General features: G+C 42.3%; 2 protein-coding genes across 2 annotated transcripts in view; both read left to right on the plus strand.

The window, feature by feature from the left end:
- Positions 1–13,651: 13,651 nt before the first annotated feature.
- Positions 13,652–22,488, plus strand: part of LOC143031297 (uncharacterized) — a 61,202-nt gene continuing 52,365 nt past the window's right edge. The window contains exon 1 of the mRNA XM_076194954.1: positions 13,652–13,791. The gene's annotated coding sequence lies outside the window, so the exon portion shown is untranslated. The remainder of the gene's footprint in view (positions 13,792–22,488) is intronic.
- The window catches only part of LOC143031298 (uncharacterized), a 20,255-nt gene continuing 17,965 nt past the window's right edge, over positions 20,199–22,488 (plus strand). Inside the window, exon 1 of the mRNA XM_076194955.1 lies at positions 20,199–20,263. Coding sequence (XP_076051070.1) covers positions 20,258–20,263 — 6 coding nt within the window. The 5' untranslated portion in view covers positions 20,199–20,257. The remainder of the gene's footprint in view (positions 20,264–22,488) is intronic.

The raw sequence follows: 22,488 nt of genomic DNA on the forward strand, positions 1-22,488 counted from the left end.
CGATGAATCTTGAAAAGTGTTCATATTAACACTGAACGAAACATTCTGAGAAAACCCACACGTGCAGAGAAAAATGCATTATCAACATATAAAAGATGATTTTTGACAATTGTGTTCATATTCACACTGAGCGAAACATTCTGAGAAAATCCTTAAACACTTGTAGAGAAAATATGAAAAATACTCGTATAGAATATACGATAGATTTTGACAATTATGTTCATTTTAATACTAAACGAAACATTCTGATAACTGTGTTCATATTACCACTGAACGAAACATTCTGAGAAAATCCTTAAACACGTGGAGAGAAAAATGTTTTACAAATATAGAAAATACAATGAAATTTGACACAACATTCTGAGAAAACAGAGAATACCTTTTTTAATATATAGAAAAGATTGAACATTTTTAGAAGCTCTGCCATGGGATTCGAACCCTGACCCGTGGGCCCATAATCACGAGGTCAAGACGCTAGCAACCATGCTACATGTGATGGTTCAAAAGGACTGTACAAGTCCCCGACCACGCTTCATGTAACATAAGAAGATTTAGTCTCAATGTTATCCGATCCCCGATAGAAAAGACGATGAATTTTGAAGTGTTCATATCGACACTGAACGAAACATTCTGAGAAATCCCTTAAACACGTGAAAAAAAATGCTTAAAAGATATAGATTTTTTTTTGACAATTGTGTTAGCATTAACACTGAGCGAAAAATTCTGAGAAAACCCTTAAACACTTGTAGAGAAAATATAAAACATACATAGAAAATACGATAAATTTTGACGATTATGTTCATTTTAACACTGAGCGAAACATTCTGACAATTAAGTTCATATTACCACTGAACGAAACATTATGAGAAAATTCTTAAACACGTGGAGAGAATTTTTTTTTAATATAGAAAATACGATGAATTTTGATAATTGTGTTCATATTAACACTGAGCGAAACATTCTGAGAAAATCCTTAAATACGTGTAGAGAATGTTTTTTAGATATAGAAAAGACGATGAATTTTGACCAATTTCATATTAACAGTGAGCGAAACATTCTGAGAAAACCCTTAAACACGTGGACAAAAAAAAATGCTTTAAAGATATAGAAAAAATTATTTTTGACAATTGTGTTCACATTAACACTGAGCGAAAATTTCTGAGAAAACCCTTCAACACTTGTAGAGAAAATATAAAACATACTCATATAGAAAATATGATAAATTTTGACAATTGTGTTCATCTTAACACTGAGCGAAACATTCTGACAATTAAGTTCATATTACCACTGAACGAAACATTATGAGAAAATTCTTAAACACGTGGAGATTTTTTTTAGATATAGAAAATACGATGAATTTTGACAATTGTGTTCATATTAACACTGAGCGCAACATTCTGTAGATTTTTTTTAGATATAGAAAAGACGATGAATTTTGACAAAATTCATATTAACAGTGAGCGAAACATTCTGAGAAAACCTAGAGAAAAACCTTTAAGAAATATAGAAAAGACGATGAATTTTGAAAAGTGTTCATATTAACACTGAACGAAACATTCTGAGGAAACCCTTAAACACGTGGAGATAGAAATGCTTTAAAGATATAGAAAATATGATTTTTGACAGTTGTGTTAATATTAGCACTTAGCGAAACATTCTGAGAAAATCCTTAAACACTTGTAGAGAAAATATGAAAAATACTCGTATAGAAAATACGATAAATTTTGACAATTATGTTCATTTTAACACTGAACGAAACATTCTGACAATTGAGTTCATTTTAACACTGAACGAAACATTGAGAAAATCCTTAAACACGCGAAGAGAAAAAAAAAATTATATATAGAAAAATACAATAAATATTGGCAATTCTGTTCATATTAACACTGAGCGAAACATTCTGAGAAAATCTTTAAACACATGTAGAGAATTTTTTAGATATAGAAAAGACGATGAATTTTGATTTTTTTTACATACTAACACTGGGCGAAACATTCTGAGAAAACCTAGATAAAAACTTTTTAGAAATATAGAAAAGACGATGAATTCTGAAAAGTGTTCATATTAACACTGAACGAAACACTCTGAGACAACCCTTAAACATGTGCAGAGAAAAATGCTTTAAAGATATAGGAAAGATGATATTTGACACTTGTGTTCATATCAACACTGAGCGAAGCATTCTGAGAAAACATTTTTCAATCTCTAGATATCCCGTGACGAATATTGTTGTTTCGATATATATATATATATATATATATATATATATATATATATATATATATATATATATATATATATATATAATATAATATATTTTGATACAAATGATATGCTTACAAGTTTATTACTTTTTAAATTTTACAATCTAATATAAAGACAATAAGATATCCTACAATGGTAGTAGATAATTTACCTCCGATATCTGATAAACATATCAAGTACCTTTGTTCATTGTATAAGGAGACACTTTAGTAAACATTTCATAATCTTTGTGAGGCGACATGAAGCATAAATATTTGTAAACACTTCAGCCCCTATGCTAAACGTTCATTATATTAACAAATAAAATGTATGATAGCGGTGCAAAAACAATGTTGCATTTCAGTAATGATTCTTCGTTTCTGTTAGTATCATTGTCGACTGGAAAATTAGATAAATGGTGATCGACCGTTTTCGTCTGTTTGAGACATCTTCAAGGAATCTGTCAAATGTAAATTGGGAAATCTGGGCTAATGTGTTTTATTTTCCTTTTCCTTATACTTAAATGGGCCTCTGTTTTTTTCTATATGTACGGTTGGGATTGAATCTTCCAAGTCCGGTACTATTTTATGCTTCAAGCCTGCATCTTACATCAATGGCTACTCCGTCGTTGATTTCTTTGCTCCTATTCCACTGCTATACTGCACATTAATTGACTGTAGATCTCATAACGAAGTAGCACTTTTTTGTGGTTCCTACATGTTTTAACATCGTTTCTGTTGAATGACCAGTATAACACAGTGTGTTTATGTAATCTATGTTACAAAATCCCTGGACAGTGGAAGGAGGAGATGGAGGTTGAGGGGGCGTGGGAAATACCTACCTTAGGTGAGATGAAGGGGGGGCGAGATAGCTACAGTGGGAAACCGAAGTCCAGGAGATATGTATCACCGACCGGGACCACGCACGCTTTCTTCACGGCGTGCGTGTACGTAAATCAAAGAGGGGGGGGGGGGGACAACTCATTCAGTAGATCGTCCTAGTCTAATCAAACAGATCATCTTATTGTGAATTTTAATGATTAACCTTATTGCCACAATCAAGCATTGTAATCATACTATTCAATACTGGTAAGATGGTTTAACAGATAACCTAATTTCACTTATGTATCCTATCTAATCCCCTGCGCTATTCTACTATCTAAATAGCTTAAACGCTAGGTCCTCTTAACGTCTTCTGCTGGTTGTGGGAGTGGGTTCAGTTAGGCGCGGCTCCGCGTCTGGTGTGGGAAGGCCTTTGTCCTTGAGCTCGGCGGGAGTTGATCAACCTCACGTGTAGCCACCTCGGGGCAGGAGTCGAGGGTGGTGATGGTGGCGTCTCCCAGTAATTTTGCCACTTCCTTTCCGGTCAGGATGTCCCGAAAGGGGCGATTCTGCATTCTTCTAACTGCGATACAGTTGGGTAGTTGAGTTGAGTAATCACTGTAGGTAACACTACGGCGACATGTTCCTGGTCACTGGATGTCGTGGCACTGTCATTCACGAATTCTTCGGGCACTAATCACTTGTAATATAATAAGTCAACCGTGTCCTGTTGACGGTGTTTAAACAGTTCGTATTGATGAGTGGAATTCGCATTGACCGCTCTACGAACGCATGATACACATGTTGACCTTCCGAGGACACACGTCCCACCGCACTCTCCGTGAACCCAATCGTAACTGCCCATAGGCACTCTAGCCAAGGGTCAACTGCCCGCCCATACACTGGGCGTACACCGTTGCCGTTACTTCTACGTTTCTAATCACTAGTTTCGAAGGGAACGACGAACAATGTTTATGTGGAAGTTGAAAGAGTTCTAATTGTTCCTTGAGGGTAGACACTATTCACGAGAGTGGAAGATATGATCCTAACTAGTCTAATTAAAACTAGCCTAAACAATAAATGGCAAGCGCGCAGGGGGGGTATAACCGTTAGACCTAATTCGAACGGTAACGTTTGTAGGAAATATTCTTATTCTATTCATAAAGTAGCAACTTACAACTGCAATAAGAGACAGTAAACTTGAGAAATTGTGGAATCCCACACTTAATATTAAACATTCGTGACTTTACACGTAGGCATACGTAAACGCTTGGAACTAAAGGGAGGGGGGAGGGTTTCCCTGAGTAACTAGAAGTCTCTCTCAAATTCGTTAAGGCACTGTAACTGATTGTCAAATTGGCACAATAGTCAATGAGGACAAGGAGAAGGAAAAATATCAAGAAGTAGTTGCTAGAGGCCCTAGGAGTTCCGGAGATTCCCAAGAGTATAGGGAATTAATGGCCGAAACGGGGAAAAGGGAAACGAAAGACTGTGGAACCTGCGACGGCTAGGCCCATGAGCGAAAGTATTTGGTAACTGGGGTTTGAAAGCAGACGAAAGAAAATGAGAAGAAATAGTAGGCCGTGTGTCACAACCCAAAGTTGTGACAATATATATATATATATATATATATATATATATATATATATACATACATTTCTAATGTATCCTTGATCTCTGTGTGTTTCTATCGCTTTCTATTGTTTGATATTATTATTGTGTAACCGTTTGCACGTAATGATGGGCAAAAGTTAAACAGATCTTTAATTGGACCTCATGCTCCTTGAGATTTCACCAAACAACAGTTAGGCGTTTAGAATACTAAGGTTAAACCTAGGAAATGCAGTCTTTGAAATCCACATTATAATTTAGGTAGGCCTGTGTTATCTACGCTGTCACTGACAATCATTAACAAGGATGGTTAGAGTTGAATAACTGTTTTTGTGCTAGGCCTTAGGAGATTAGGGGTATAGTCATGAAATAGGTTAACTAGGCTTGTACGCCTATGAATATGATCACTACACTCCACCAAGGTGACAGGCCTGACCATAAAGACAGGGGCTTCCGTAATAGGCCTATGGCCATGTCTTGTCAATTGGAGTCAAACAAATTAAAGTCTGATTTTTTTGAGTACTAGTTGATTGCGACCTGTAAGGTAGGACTTGAACCAGCCAATATTCGCCACTCCTAATGCCTGAAGTTTTTTTAATAGAATATCATGGTCCACTGTATCAAATGCCTTTTGAAGATCCAACAAGACTAAACCCGTGTAATTACCTCTGTCGCATTCCTGTTTTATCAGATCGTAAAGGTATATTAAGCTGGTGTCTGTTGAGTAGTTCGTTCTAAAACCAGATTGCATACCGTATAGTAGATTACGTTCCCTGAGGTAGGTATCTAACTGATTGTATACGGTACGTTCCAAGACCTTCGAAATAATACCTAGAATTGAAACAGGCCTGTAGTTACCTGCCTCAGTTTTTGCGTTTTTCTTGTAAAGAGGTGTTACCCGAGCCCTTTTCATGTCGCTTGGGATAAATCCTGAACCAATAGACAAATTTATTATGTGGGTTATTAGGGGAGTAATAATTGAGGCTCCATCCTTAACAAACCTCGCAGGAATGTCATCTAACCCTGTAGCCTTATTGGCACTTATGCTAGCCAGTAATTTAAACACTTCTTTTTGAGTGGTCTTATGCAGTTTGAAACACTTTGAGGACTTGTCCTTATAATACTCCTGAACGTACCTCAGCCCAAACTTCCCAGAACCTGTAGGGAGGGATTTAACAAGTTTTGTGGCAATGGTTGTGAAAAAGGTGTTAAAGTGATTGGCTATGGTGTTCCTATCAGAGTTGAGCTCACCGTTTATCAAGAGTCCAATCCTGTTTACTTTGTTACTAGGCTTTGTGTGAACTTCTAGGGTCTTCAGTGTTTGCCAAAGCTTCCTTGGATCGTGTTTGTTCTGGTGCACCATCTTAGTACAATAATCAGCTTTGGCTTTATCCTTCCAATAATTCACCTGATTCCTATAGTACAGAAAGCCATTATAGTCCTCCTGATTTCCACTTTTCCTAAATCTGGCAATAAATCTGTCTCTATCTCTAATTGAACCCAGTATTTCATTAGTCATCCATGGCTCCGTCCTCTGTTTTATTCGTATCTCTTTGAGAGGCGCTACTCTATCTATAATAGTAAGAAATGTGTACTTAAAATTACCCTCTCCGACACTGGCACCTTTGTTCAACTTATACACGCTCGGCTTCGGCCCACTGGCATGTCGGTTCCTCCATACAAATTTCAAATTTGTTTTCCTAATTGTGGCTGCCACTGGCTCAGCTAGACACCGCAATTGAGAGCCATGGTTGGATTAGCCATTCACGAGTCACTAGAAATCTATCTATCTCCTTTGGCACTCCCCTCCGCGCGCGAAAAATCCCCAGTTATACGGGAGCCACGCACACGCACGTCCACTCGTCCACTAGCATTTAGCACAAAAATCTACTGATATAGACCTAATGCCTTTCTTTTTCATTCATCTGTTACAAAGTGCCTATGGTGAATATGCACCTTCTACAAATACCACTACCAGCGAAATTGAGATGCAATGGGAAAGTGACCATGGTGACAGTGCCAGGCATATGACGATTGATGGCTTCTCTTCCCCAACAGCAACCGCTGTCGTTGGCAGATAATTTTATAGACATGTCTGTAAGTATCATTTACTAGCCTTCCTCTCCCCTTCAGTCAAATGATTTTTCTTTCCTCTTTGCTACGTAGGTCTGTTTTATTGTACTACAGATAAAACAATTTGTAATTCACGAATCCTTGAAACTTTTGCCTGTAAATACGAAGCTTGGCATCCACATCCGATAAATCTTCTTCACTCGATGTGGAGTCAATTTCGTATTCCTCGCTGGCCATCAAAGACTATAAAAGAAAGACAGGAAGGGTTCGTAAGGTGTTTAGCAAAAATATGTAGCCAGAATTAATGCCAAATACCGCTAGATTATTGGGGTTTTAACGCCATCTATTGAGCGGTTGAAAAATTAAAAATCGAAGCGATAGCTATTGTTGCCATTTTATTGTATTTTATATATTTTTAGAATTATATATTGATTGATATTTTCGGCCTTGTATATGATTATTATTTTAGTTCAATACTTTTTTTTTTTACTTCATTTGTAACCATTACTGTGTAAATAGTATTTGCTTTCACATGCTTGACATTTGACAATATCTCGTATATATATCTTTCATACCTCTGAATTTTTCATAAAATATAAAGAAAAAATTATAATATACACACACACATATATATATATATATACATACGCACACACACACATAATATATATATATATATATATATATATATATATATATATATATAATTCTCTTATTTGATTTATATACATATGAATTTCTTTATCATTTGTCTTCATGGGTATTATATGTGGTAATATGGGCAAATGAAAGCTTAGGTTTTATTTCATAATTTTATTAATTCCAAAGAACACCTACCAGAACAATTTCTATTCTTATCACATTATCACATTTATGCCAAGAGTGTGAAGCAGGTCTATAAAACATCTATATAACTGTGGACTCAATTGTGGTACTAATATCTGTTGTTGCAATTTGACATATGTTGCTTACTTTTTATGATTTACAGGTCTTATAGAATTATGCAATGCTAATAAATGGTCAGTACTAACCAAAGTTCTCATCCAATGAACTTGGCAAGTTTTCCATTTCAATTTGCTGGTGATGCAAAGTACTTGCAGTATCCAAGTGCAGGTCAATATCTGTAAAATAATATATGTGATGTTTTGTAGTTATAAACAGATAATGTATGTAAGGTATCTATGCTCAGAATTTAGTTTGTAATTTCAAGTTGAAATATGTTTTGTGCAAATACAAAAATTAGCTAATGGCAATGAAAGAATATTCTAAATAATGTTCAACTTTAAAGTAATACAGAAATATATAATATATAGAGACAACCAATGTTTTGTTTCAAATGCAATGTGCTAATAAAATAAAGTCATTTCAATTAATCTTAGAACTGTACTATACTATTTACACATTGATCAAGCACTTACCTGCATCCATACTGGTTATTTCTGGCTCATCTGGGTGTGCTGGATCTGATAGATAATATAACGCATAATGAAAATCATTACTTCTTACCAAACAATGTTAATTATTGTAATCTTATGATAATGTATATATATAAAACTGCATTGACTCACTCAGCAGGCAAATTTTGATCTGGGTATGCATTTGGGCACAAACGGGTTGATGATGCATATTGCCGTTGAGAAAAATTATGGCTACATATCCTTTGACTTTTATTTAATTGTGTAGGTGTTTTCTTCCTTAATGTCGATATACCGGTTACTTGTATCCACTTTGAACATCTATCAAAAAAGAAGAGAATGTTGATTTACAATTTTACTTAATGAATAAAATGACACTTATATGTCTATAATACTTAATGTTGTGTAGGAGCTTCAATGAAACGCCGGATTGATGGTTGGTTTTACTGATCAGCCCGTACACTAGGGGCACAAGTGTATGACTGTGTCCCGTGGGGGTGGGAGGCTAACTGAGGTGTAGCACTGCATTCGGTGCGAGCTCCACTCGCCCAGTTGCCAGATGCCTCCATCCTACAACTCCCCCTTCAAAGTAATTGCACGCAGGCAATCTTTTAGTGCAATTCTTGTACAACAAAATAACAAGAGAAAACAAACAAATAAACAAAGAAGATATTCTTGTCATGTTGGCTACATAACACGTAGAATAACGAAAATACACTATGAACTGACGTTGTCCTGAATGTGTATTACGTGACATAGTCTTTGAGCCACCGTGGTGGTCTAATTTGTCGCTTGGCCGGGGTGCGGTGTTCGGGGCTGGGTGGGTTCACTAGTTCCGTTTCTGGCGTTCGTTGGTTCACGTCACTTGATTGATTAGCATGCGGTGGGGTGTTGCATGGTCGCAGGTGATTTCTCGTTCTTAGCGAGATTCGTCCACTACCATCTAGCCGTATGATGTATTGCCTGTTTCCCTTGTCCTCCACCACTGTTCCTGCCCTGTTCCACGTCCCGGAATGTTGATCCTGTACCAGAACCCTGTTACCGGGGAGTAGGGGGGAAAGGCGCCTCGTGCTGGTGTGCTCTTGTAGCACACTTTCGATATGCTCCCCCATCTGCCGTTCACGCCTTCGGAGGGTCCGCCCCCAAAATTTGTCAACCTGCAGACGGCATGCAATAGCTGGTACTCCATCTCGTAACTGGCGGCCTGTCGCCAGTTGTGCCGGGGATTTGTTGATGTCCCGGAGTGGTGTGTTGAGATATTGTAGGAGTGCCAGCGATGCGTTGTCGGTGTCCAGGCTCCCGTCCGCACTGATGTTACCACGCAGCACACGTTTTGCAGTTTTTACAGCTGCCTCTGCTCTCCCGTTTGATTGTGGGAAATGGGCTGACGATATACGCACGGTCACTCCCCATCTTTTCAAGAATGTGCGCATTTCTTCACTCCCAAGGTTGGTTCCCCCATCCATGGATAGTTGTTCGGGGGCGCCCCAGCGACAGAAATACTGTCGCAGCCGGTCTCGAATTTCACACGCAGTCGTGCCCGCAGCGAGGTGTGACACTTCCAGCCAGCCCGTGAGCCGGTCTGCGTACACCAGGTAGTGGTGTCCTTCCAGCTGGCATATATCCGTCACCGTCTGTTGAAACGGGTAGCAGGGAGGTGGAGTGAGAATTAGTGGCTCTGGGGGTTGTGATGGTGCGTGCGTGTTGCAGATTACGCAGGAGGAGCGGTGGTGACGTAAATCACCTTCAATGCCTGGCCAGTATACCGTTTGTCGCGCCCTTCTTAGCATCGAATCCATTCCTTGGTGGCCTGCATGGAGGTGTTCTGCCACTTGCTGGCGTAGATTGTCTGGGATTACTAGGCGCGGGTGGTTCTGGTCGTACACGTATGTGACGAGGCCACGTGACACGCCCAGCCTGTCTCTCACACTGTAGTATGGTCTGAGACATGCCAGTTCCTGTGTCCTCTGGGGATGCCAGTCTTCAGCCAGTACCCTGGCTATCAGCAGCTGGTAAACAGGGTCGTCGTGTGATGCCTGTAGTACCATCTCTTCGTCAAGAGTGAGGCTGTCGCTGAGGTCCAGTGCTGCCACCACAGACGCTGCTACGGCCGCTGCCAGCTCCTCTTCGTACACTTCATCTTCAGACTCTGGTGGCGTCTTCATGGAGGGATATCTAGAGAGGAAGTCGGCGGCGCAGTTCCTTTTACCAGGAAGATAGCGTATGGTGAAACGATACTGCAGCGTTTGTTCTTTCAGGCGGAACAGGCGCGGATTGATAATGTCTGTGAGAGCCCTGTTGCCCAGTAACCCAACTAGCGGGCGGTGGTCGGTCACTAGTACTAGGTTAGGGCATCCTAGCAGGAAGAGGCGGGCCTTTCGGAAGCACCAGGCCACGGCCAGGGCCTCCCCTTCGATGGGAGCGTAGCCTGTCTCTGCCGTGGTGAGGTGGCGGCTGCCACAGAGGGCCAGACGCCATCCTCCTTTGCAGCAGAATGGTGCATCAGCTGACGCACAGGGGCAGTACTGTTGGAGGATCACAAATCCAATCCCTTCTTTGCTCCAGTCAGTGATGGCCACCGTGGGTCTAGTTTTGTTGTAGTATGCTAGACCGTCACTGGCCAGTTGGCAGATGGTGTTTTTGGCTTGCCGTAGTTTCCCCTGTAATTGCTCGTCCCAGTAAACCTTCTTTCCTGCCGGTTTCTTAAGAAGGTCTCTGAAGGGGGACATCACTGGGGCAGTGGCCAGGAATGGTGCTAGTTGATTCACAAAACCAAACCAAGACCTCACGTCTGTGATTGTGGGTTGTGCTGGCATGGTAAAGTCACGTATGGCTGCCAATTTGTCGTCTGTTGGCCTGTATTCCTCCCAACCAAGGTGGAAGCCCACGAACTCCACTTCACGGCGGCAGAACTTGAATTTCTCAGGCTTCAAGGTGATGCCTTTCCTAGCACAAAGCTCTAGAAATTCGTATGTGTGCCAGAAGGCCCCTTCAACACTGGAGTCATAGAGCAGTGTGTCGTCAACACACTTGTGCTTGCGGGGGAAGTCTGCTACCGCGTCATCGAATCTTCTGGTGTAGGCGTCCGTGGCAGAGCAGTGCCCCATGGGTGTGCGGCAGTATTGATACCGCCCCCATGGTGTGATGAATGTTGTGAGACGTCTGCTCTTCTCTTCCAGCTCAACCTGATGAAACCCCCAGTGTGCATCGGCCACCGTCTTATAGGAGTGCGGGGGCACATCAGACACCATGTCGAAGGGAGCAGGGGTGTGGTGCGTTTCCCGCAGGCAGCTAGCGTTCAATTTCTGAAAGTCAACTGTCCTCCTTGGCTTTCCCGATTTCTTTGCAACCACAACCATCCTAGCACACCATTCAGTGGCCTCCCCTGCTGGTACAGGCCGAATCACTCCTCTTCTGACGTCGTCATCGAGCTGCTTTTTGACTTCGCTTGCCCAGTGTTTGGGGATGGAGGCTGGTGTGTGGCACGCATAGGGGCGCGCGTTTTCTTGAAGGTGGATGTGATGTGGCGGGCCCTGCATCACCCGTAGTGGGTACCTCTCCGTGTTGAAGGTTGAGGAGGAGAACTGGCGCAGCAGCCAATCCTCGAGACGAGGTACATTCTCTTCGAGTGGTGGGAGAGGGATTTTAGTAGGTCTTGAGGGGACGTCGTTGCCCATGTCGTCATACACCTGCTCCGCGTTGGCGACAAGCGGCAGTGGCCGGGGAAAATTTGCGTCGATGAGGCCCAGTTCTTTGCAGGTGGTGAATGATAGGTACATACGCTCCACGGACCTGACGAAGTACACATCTTGAACAGTAGAGCGTCCGTGTATGCCGATGCGGCATGGCGTCGCACCCAGGCTGGTGATGGGAATCTTTGCTAGGTCTCTGATGCCTGCCCGACGCTGTAGCTGCGCAGGCTTGAGACCCAATGACGTCATCATGGCCGGGCCGGCTACGCACACCTGTGCCCCGGTATCAGCCACAGCAGTCACTTTGATTCCCACCTTGCTCGCCAGTGGCCCCACACATACCTGTAGAACAGGCTCGGGGCTCAGGGTCGCCGAGCCGATAATTATGCCGCTCACCAGTTTACTTGCCTCCTGTGTCCTAGATGATCTGCACACTCTCCTGAAGTGACCTCTTTTTCCGCACGCCCCACACTTGCGACTAAATGCGGGGCATGACGTCTTCTCGTGGCCGTGCTTTTCACCACAGTTGGGGCAATGTTTGGCCCCTGTTTTGGGAGGGGCATCCGCAGGAGAACGGCGGTGGGCAGTTTTTGCCGGATGTGATGGCTGGCGATAGGCGGCAACTAGAGGTTCCTCATCCTCGCTTATGTCACTGGTGGCAATGTCGGTGCCTGCCACCGCATGTTCTCGCGTAAATTTTGCCGCGTCGCGCTGGGCTGCTTCATAGGTCGAGCAATAGCCACGTAGGTCGTCCATGTCCTTGAAAGAATCACACCGTCGGAACACGTCTTGCTTTAGGGCGGGGTCATGCAGACCCACCATCACTTTGCGCAATAGCATGTATTCTGAAAGATCACTATCACAGTCAGGGCATCGGAACCCACACTCACGAGCCTCTTGGGCGCAACGCGTCATGTAGATTCCCACTGACTCACCTGGGGCCTGGCAGGTGCTGAAGAAGTCCGTCCATTTCACAGCCTGGTTCGTCGACTGTAGAACGAGCCTTTCAATGGCGTCCAGGGCGCTTGTGGGGTTCAGGGCCTCCCATTGTTCTGAGCTGAACCTTGCGTCCAGGGCGCACTGGAGGTCGGGAACACAGAGCAGTCGCACGTGGAGCACGGCTTCCTGGTCAGGCCATGCGGCGAGTCGCAGCCATGTCTGAACCGAGCGGCGCCATGTCCGGAATCCTGCAGGCGTCATCTCCATTCCACACTTCTCTGGCGTAGCGGCAGTGGGAACTCTGTGGCCCGAGGGGCGGTGTGAGAGTAAGGATGCCATGCTGTTGAGAAGGTCCGCAACTTCTGGCGTAGTAGCGGCACGGTTTGGTCTCCGTGCCGAGCCGGTTCCGCTGGTTCTAACCCTTGGGCGGCGTGGCGTAGCCATTGTGGGTGTAGGTGCGCGTTTAGTCCCGTATCACTGCGCCATGTAGGAGCTTCAATGAAACGCCGGATTGATGGTTGGTTTTACTGATCAGCCCGTACACTAGGGGCACAAGTGTATGACTGTGTCCCGTGGGGGTGGGAGGCTAACTGAGGTGTAGCACTGCATTCGGTGCGAGCTCCACTCGCCCAGTTGCCAGATGCCTCCATCCTACATGTTGGCAGTACAATATACACTTACCTTTGTGGTTCTTTAGGAAACCGATGGTACATGAATTCAGGATGAGAACTTTTGGACTGTTTGAACCAACCATGTATTCCAAGTGACATATGGCTGAAATGTAAACATGCAGACGATCCAAAAAGCCCGCTAATTCTGTCCGAATAAAGCACAGCGATCTCTAGCGTTGGTTGATGTAACTAAACTCATGAGTAATAAGTTAGGCTAATTAAACCTTTTTCTTGCCTTCCAGTCTTTCGTATATAGTCTTTGCTGGCCATGTCCAAGAATGTAAACAACAACCCTTACGTCATCAGTGATTAGGACATAAAGCTGGCAAGTGTTTCTAGCTGCACATAATGTGCCTTTTAAGATAATGGATCACGTGTCAGAGGTCATGAGAGATATTTCCAGTGACTCCAAGATAGCACAGGAATTTGTTATGAAAAGAACTAAAGTAAATTGCTCAGAAACTAAGAGAAACAAAATCTAACTTTCTTCCGGACGATTCTACTGACGTTGGTTCCATAAAAACATGTAGTGTTGTTGTAAGAGTCTTTGATCACGATACTGGGTGTGTTGAAAGTAAATTCTGGGGGCTGTGTGAAGTTTACAATACAGCCAACCCTGAAAATTTCGGAAAAGGAGCCACTGCTACTAATCTCTATGAGGGAAAAATGAAAACCTATGAAAAACAAATGATAGGTTTTGGGTCTGATGGGCGTCGTGCAATGATGGGAACTCGCAATTGAGTTGCAAGTCGTTTCCGTAATGAATGCCTTCATATTTTTTGTAATCAAATGTGTTTGCTACTCTGCTCACCTCTGTACCAGCGAGGCTTGTAAGACTTTACCTAGAAGGTGTGAGGATTTAGCAAGAGAAGTGTAGAATTTCTTTAAGCAAGTGCCAGAATGAGTTTGTATAATTTCAGTCTTTCCTTCACTTGAAGTCCCACAAGATGCTACACCCATCACAGATGAGGTGGTTCCCATTGGTTGCTGTTTCTCAGAGGATCTTGGAACAATGGGAAGTTCTTTGGTCATTTTTCTCAGATATGTGGTTATCCAAGAAGCTAGTTGCTGCTGAGCAAAATTACAATTCTCTACTGGGCCCTTCCATTAAGTTGTAATACTACTTCCTAGATTGGATTTTGCCAATGTTCACTACTTTTTAAAAGTACTTTCAGTCAGATAAGCCAGTGATAACAGTGATCCATGAAAAAGTAAGGGTTACCCTTTTGGACAATTTATAGTTTCACCCAACCAACGATTTTGATATGTGGCTTATGTGTTTCTGGTGAGAAATGTTGTGATATGAACGATGGTGTACATCATTTCCGTCGCAAATGCGTTCTTTTCAAGTAATTAAACATTGAAGTTATGCACTTATGCCTACATCTCCCCAACGATTTGGGGGGACCTGTGGGAAATTGGGCTTTTTGGGTGGGGAGCACTAATAAGTCGAGTAATGTGTGTTGCAAAACAGGTATAAACACCATCGTTCATATCACAACATTTCTCACCAGAAACACATAAGCCACATATCAAATTCGTTGGGTGAAACTGTAAATTGACCGTTCTTTTTAAGGATATTCTCCTTTCATTTATGGAGAGAGAATAAGGGTAAATATTTAGTTGTGCACACCTATGTGATATAGCAATAGAAAAAACTAATTATAAATTTTGTAAATTATAATAGATTAACATAATATGCAAATTTCTTGGCGGAAGTCAGTAACAAAAAAGTTGCTAAAACCTATTTTCTAACAAACGAAGTCGTGGCAGTTGAATGATATGCCATGTTTGTTTTGATAGACGCCAAGGTCGAAGAAATGAAAGGATAAATTAGTCTATTCTAACCTAACCTAACTAACCTACGTAACCTAACCAATGTTTAGTAATTCGGTACCTCAAATTCTAAAGATCATCCAGGTCGTCGTTGTCACAGATGCTGACGGCCTGATTATTATTGTACCTCGGGCAATTAACAGACTATGGCAAAACCCTGTGTTCTCTCATAAAGTCCAAGGAAGCCCTATTGTCTTTGTAAGAGCGCTTATCAATGTCGCCTGGAGTTGGAGAACACCCTATCCACAACATGAAAGTTTTCATCTGATAGTGACTGGACTGGCATGGTGTCCGTACCGTATCCTAGCGGCTTCGTTAGTAAATTTGCTTGTAGCAAGGTTTTTGTTTTTTATTTCCGTCAAGAAAATCGCATTTTACATTCATGTATTATAATTTACAAAATTAATGTTTAATTTTTTAATGCTATATCACAAAGGTGTACACAACTAAAATAATACCCCTAGGTAGAATGAAATTTGATAATTGTTGAGATCATACGAACATTTGGTGGTGAAGTGGATTGTTGGTAGTTTATTTTGTCTAGTTTAACGCTGAGATGGGATGGGGTTTGTAGACAGACAACTGGGACCCCTAATTGTATGTTGTAAGCTTTCCATTGGTTGAGCCATTCATGACTTGTGTTGTGATTCAGATAGTTTATTCCATGCCATTCATGACTTGTGTTGTAATTCAGATATTTTATCCTGACCAGCCACAGACAATTTAATTTAGTTGAGGCCTCTGACCATGTCTGGGTTAATGTCGCATAACTGAACCTGCATGGTATCTGTAATCTTGGGCTACCCAAGGAAATGTTGGACCTAACATGATGACTGATTTTTTATCAAATAGGGGAAGGGGTACTTGTTCCATCATGGATGCCATATTTCCCTGATGCGAATAGCTGTCCTACAATCCCCAACTAATTGTACAGTAAGTCCCACCAAGGTGAGACTTTTTTGGCAGGGCTAGATTTACCTATTTGAGGGGCCTAGGCTAAATTCATCAGTGAGTCCCCAATTTAATAGAAATATGGCATCATTTGGTATCTTGAGTGACAAATTAGTTTCAGTGGACCCCAGTTATTCGCAGGGCCTAGGCCAATGGCCTACAGTGCCTATTGGTGAATCTGGCCCTGCTTATTGGGGGAACACGAGTCCAAGTTATCCAGAAATCCAAATCATCGGGGGGGGGGGGGATCTAGGTTATTATCCTGCCACATTTCAGATACAAAATCACTAAAAATGGCAATTTATGCTGCACAACAAAACCAATGTATGATTTGTAATTTAATGAATACCACAGAGAAAAGTTATAGAAGATTTTGTTAGACATTTACATAAAAACACAAGGAATGGCATTGACACTATGTACAGTTGTGATATTTCCTGTGCTTGCTGAAGAGGCGGAAGTAACCAATTTCCTGCAAAGGCAACTATAGCAACAGAAGAGAGGGTGGATGGCACTAATGTGTTTGACGCTGTTAACTCCCCAGATTTGGTCTGCATTCTTTTGCTGACTGGCTTGAAGAATGAAGATATTTTTGGCAAGACCCTCTTTCTGCAGGTGGAAAAGCTGCATTCTTGCAATCCTCAGCACTGTGGTCAGTCAGAGGCCTGTCCACATTGTCAGTGAGCCTGAGGAAGGTGTCAACAGTAGCTAAAGGATTGTACCTCCACTTCCTCCACAGGGTTCTCAGGGTGCATTACTTCCTTTGCTTGTTCCTCCTCTGGTGGTGGTACCCAGGCACTTCCAAAACCCACTCCTGGACATTCTCCTCTTGCAACTCGCCCTGGCCAGTCTATATTTACTCAACTGTAGTATACAGGAAAGGAAGACTGCCCACTGGGTCCCATCTCCTATTCTCTCTTTTTTTTTTTTTTTTTTCATCTTACCTCGCCTCAAATTTATGTGCAGCTTCACCTTAATCTGTATCCTTGATTTCCAATTATCTATATGGAAAACTGTGCCAGCCTGCCAATTGTGGGGTCTCAAAACCCTTAAATAAATCACAACCAAGTGCAGAAATTTTCATCATCTCCAGCAATATGCAGCTTCCCTCATAAAGCTTGGTTGACAATCCGAGTTATCTAACACTTATCTGAGGGCACAAAACTGTGCGACTTGTTCAATATCAAAGGTATTCAGGTTTCACCTCCCCTAGTCACCACTGTCACCACCACTGTCGGTTCTCGATGTTTACACTTAAATTTGACTTGTAATATCACTCGTCTCAAGGCCCCTTGCCTTCGTTAAGTGAGTTTCCCTAAATATTCAAGTTCCTCTTAAGCAGTAGTCTCACTATTTTCTAGGCCCCGTGCCTAGTTCTCTCGTCCTTTGGGTTAATAAAAGGGTGGTGAATTTTCTTTCTTCTTTCACTGTAATTTCACCTTCTGCTTACACTCGGGATCTCTTTCTCTCGTCTCTACATCGTCTCTCCCTAGATCGTCTCCCTAGATCGTCTCTTGATCCTCTCTTGATCCTCTCTCCACACCCTCTGACGAGATCCCGTATCCTACGCTAAGCTACCTTCGTCTGACGTCACTAATTTTTCTAATCCAATCTCCGGTGACTTCTGAAGTAAATGTCACTCCTTATGGGCGTGACTTTGAATTCATGCACCAATAGTTTTTTCCTCCTTCTCCACCTTGCACCAATCCGGAAAGCCATTTCAATGCCACTAGCAAAATTGTTTACCTCAGCATTAGTCAAACGAAGCTAACCTGCGCTTACAAAGTTTTGATTACATCATCGATTATAAAACAGTCACCACCTTCGGTGTGTTTACATAGACATAGCGTCACCTCAATGTTTTCAAAACAACAGGCGAGCAGGCAGGCTCATTTACATTCGTACAACTACCGGCCTCTTACACAGGTCCGATTAAGGTGGGGTTTAGTGTACTTCCGAACCTTACCTAACCTACTCTCGTTCTAGCAACCTAATGTCTAATGAGAGGGACTGATAATGGGAGCCTGCTCATGGTGGTCCTGTGAAGTGGATATCTGATAGAACCAATTCCCATAACTCTGTATGGAAAAAGGTTGTGGTACTTCTGCAGGTAACTGAATCTGCTCTCAGGGATTGTTGCCTCCTCTATAAAAGCAGGTGGCAAAGGCCTTGTGGTGGTTTGGTCCCAAACTCTTGGGAGTTGGGAGAAGTCCATAGGTGCAGCCGCACCAGGACCTCAGTTCAACCCTTCTAAGTTACCAGAAGAGACTGGATGACCGCATCGCAGACAACTGTCCAGGATGCAAGACACCATACCATACAACACATTATGAAAGACTGTATTGTATACAATCATGCATGCCAGCAATGCAATATACACTCTATAAGTGATTTGTGAGAAAATTCTGTTCCATCTGTGGCATTCCTCAGTGAGAGGGGCCTGTTTGGTGTTTAGCCAGATAGTCCAAGGAACAACGACAACAAGGAGTCGTGCCTAAGGGTGTTGGTACACGAGTGTCCCAAGTGGACCCAAGCTCCTCTCTGTTCAGAATTTCTTTCAGAGGGGCCTGTAAGTCCAAGGACCATTGTGTGATCATATGGGGCTACAGATTTCCAGTCAGAAACTCTAGGCAACAGATGTGCTAACATGCAGATTAAGATCATAGGAGTTAAAGACAAGGAAGACTGTAGGTATTTGCAAATAGACTTGGATAACATATACACGAGGAGATAAGAGTGGCAAAAGAATCCTGATGTCAGAAATTGTGAAGTATCGGAAATTGGAAATAGGTTAAAGAAAAGAGTCATCATTGAATTATTTAACGAGAAGTGAGACAGTTACATATGCAAAAGAGGAAAAAGTTGTAGGAATGATGATGAGCACTCATCACCTGATAGTCATATTGGTAAAATTGTGAGGCAGACATATGAATTCATGTTACAGATATACTTTATCAGCAAATATTGTCATAATGAATAATTGTTCCTTCACTCATATTAACATGCATCAAAAACTTAACTGGTACCAACACTGAGGCTGTGGAACACCACTACTTACGCTAATCTGACATCATCCTGTCTTTCACCACCTTCCTCATTAATCTATTCTTCATGAAGTCCTTCCATTCCCACATACTCCCTTTAAGGATATAGTTTCTATATTGTTCTTTTGCAGGATACCTTGTTATGTTTCTCTCCCTCACTCCCTCTCACTCTCCATGTGCACATCATGCAATTTACTATCCTCATTGCCATTGTAATTACATCTTCCTTTACTTCTTGTCTGCAGACTGTATGGCATCTTCCCCTGACAAAGCGTGATGTGGTGCCCAATCTGCCAAGAGAAGTTCAGCAAAGGCAAGAAACCAGTGGTGTCGCCACTCCTTTTGTTTTCCATCCTTGGAGAAGTTGCACCGCCTCAATAACGGCATGATATCATGTGCCAAATGTAATTACATTGAATATTTTGAAAACATTAAAGAAATGTCCGTCAGCTTTGATATAGAGACGGAGATGGCATGTCCTAGTGTGCAGAAAGTGGAAGTTTCCACAAGTCCCTCTGTAATGGGGGAGTCAGTCACAGTGGGATTCTTGTCCCGTGCAGCACAAAGGAGGACCACCGCTGTCTCTGTGGTGTACGCAGTGCCTGAAGGCCATCTGCCCCGAGTGCAGGCAGTTCCACCGAGCTCAGCAACACCAGGTGGTTGATTACACACAGGCCAAACACCTTCTTCTGTCCCAGTACAGCCACGACGGCCAGGATTTCCTTGAGTGGTTGGTCAAGGTTGAGGCGGCATTACAAGAGGTGACCAAGGCCACCCAGGTCTCAGTAATGCCACTCAGTCAAGTGGTGTCCTTTGTTCAGGGTCACATAAGGGAGCTGGAGAACCAGAATAAGGTGCTGCAGGAAACCACCTCCCTCCCTCCCTCCCTCCCTGGAGACTGTGGAGGACTTACTCCAGCAGAGGTCACGTCGGTGCAAGAGGATTCGAATAAATGTCCAGATGCAGGTAAATCTCTGGACTTGTTACATCCGATTTTATTTTATTAATCATCGTGTCTTTTTTCTGCTTTTGCTGTCATTAGTGTCTATGAAATACTGAAGACCCTTTCCTCCTTATAAGGGAGGTGTCCAAGTAAAAAAAAAAAAACACACATCACAAACGAGTGGAACATATTCACTTACCCCTCCCATCCCCAGGGGATGAGGGATAACTCTACCCCTCATTACACAAATGGTCAAAAGCAGTGCAGTGAGGGACAATTCCTCCATGGTGGGACCAGGCAACCATAGCAATTTACCCCCACCTATTGTGATCCTCCCGTCCTCATTCATAGTCCCGCCATTCAGACCTATCTTTTGACTGTTCCCATCCTACCGTTTTCAAGCAGTGACATAGAAACATCCCTACATTGATGCAACACAGACAAAAGTTTCTTCCCTGGGAGATCTTTGGGAGGGCCTGAGGGGCTGAATGTTTCCAGTCAGTGAAACTGAAGGCAACAATTATTATTGTTAAGAAAAAATTATGATATATATACCAAAGGCTTCCTCCCCCCCCCCTTACAAGGGAGGTAGCCAAAAAAATAAAGGCATGAAATCCACTCCCACCCATTCCATCCCCACATACAGACGCTCCTCAACTTACGTTTTAGTTACGTTCCGAACAGCCGAACGTAATGTGAAAATGAATGTAAGTTGTTACTGTACTATACATCCATAAATTTTATTACTGTATCTTATGAAGCACCCCTAAATCATTAATTATAAACATAACATTGTAAAATAATAACATTAATTTCAAATAAATTAAATTCAAGCAACATAAATTTAGATGGTGGAGGAGAAGGAGGGGGAAGAGGAGGAGGAGGCAAGGCACGTTCAGTCTGTCATTTGTGCCATGTAAACAATGGAGGCAGCATCATGAGTAAGTATCGTTTGAACTACGGAGAGCGCGCTAAACTCAAAAATTCACTCAAAAAAAAAAAAAAAAAAAATTTACAGTCAGTTCAAACGTAAAATCGAAAAAACATAAAACGAATGAACGTAAGTAGAGGAGTGTCTGTACTCCACTCCCATCCATTCTATCCCCACATACTCCACTCCCATCCAACCCCCTCCCTCCCTCTTATAATTGTTGTCTTCCATTTCGATGACTAGAAATATGCAGGCCCACATGGCTAGGCATGAAGTGCAGAGGTAATTATCAAACCCTATCTAGTGTTAGTTAGACCCATCCTTGACCATATAGTACAGTTTTGGTCTCTGTCTTATAGAATGGACATCACTTCACTGGAATCAGTACAGAGGAGAATGACTAAAATGATACAATGGTCAAAAATTTGCCTTTTGAAAGGCTAAGGCACTGTGACTTACACTCTCTGGAAAGACACAGAGTGTAGGGTGATCTGATAGAGGTGTTTAAGTGGATCAAAAGCTTTAACAAGGGTGATGCACACAAGGTTATCGTATTAAGACAATAAGGCAGGACTTGCAGCAATGGATTTAAATTGGACAAATTTGGGTCGAAGATAGAAATAGGCAAGAATTGGTTTACCAATAGGGTGGTCAACAAATGGAATAGACTTAGGAACCATGTAGTGAGTGCTGAAATTCACAGTTGTTTTAAGAAACAGACAACTTTATGGATGGGGATGACAGGTGGTAATGGACATGGAACTGCTTAGTGTAGGCATCACGGTCTCTTGCAGTCTCCTTCATATGTTCTTACACATGCCCATCTGATGATTCGGCTTAATGTCACAAAAGTCCCCATCGTCAGGAGGCTAGGACAGTGCCCCTTGACAATTTTGTAGTGTGGAATTTAATGAAGCATGCCCTTGGTTAAACTTGCTGGTGGCAGACCTCTGCTGCAAGTAGCAACGCCCTAACCCACTTGGCCACGGAGCATTCTACTACTTGTGTAAAAAAATTTACCACATTCACCCAACATCTCAGTACCTATATATATAATATGTTCCCCAAAGCTTCTCTGTTGGCCCTGTCATACACTTCCAGGTCTATAAATGCCCTTACCTTTTGCTCAATACCTTACCACAAAAGCCTAACCTAACCCCAACTCATGAGAACATACAGTAATTCAAAATCAGTTGAGTTGTGTATTACCAAAGAAGGGCACTTCCAGATTCCCACATTTTCCTCCCGTCATCTTCCCAAATGATATAAGCTGTTGAAATAACAGGATTAGTTGAATCCATGTGTTAGCTATAAGGA

The sequence above is a fragment of the Oratosquilla oratoria genome, chromosome 12 (genome assembly GCF_046742065.1).
Source record: "Oratosquilla oratoria isolate Oo_2021 chromosome 12, ASM4674206v1, whole genome shotgun sequence".
In the NCBI taxonomy this organism is placed as follows: domain Eukaryota; kingdom Metazoa; phylum Arthropoda; class Malacostraca; order Stomatopoda; family Squillidae; genus Oratosquilla; species Oratosquilla oratoria.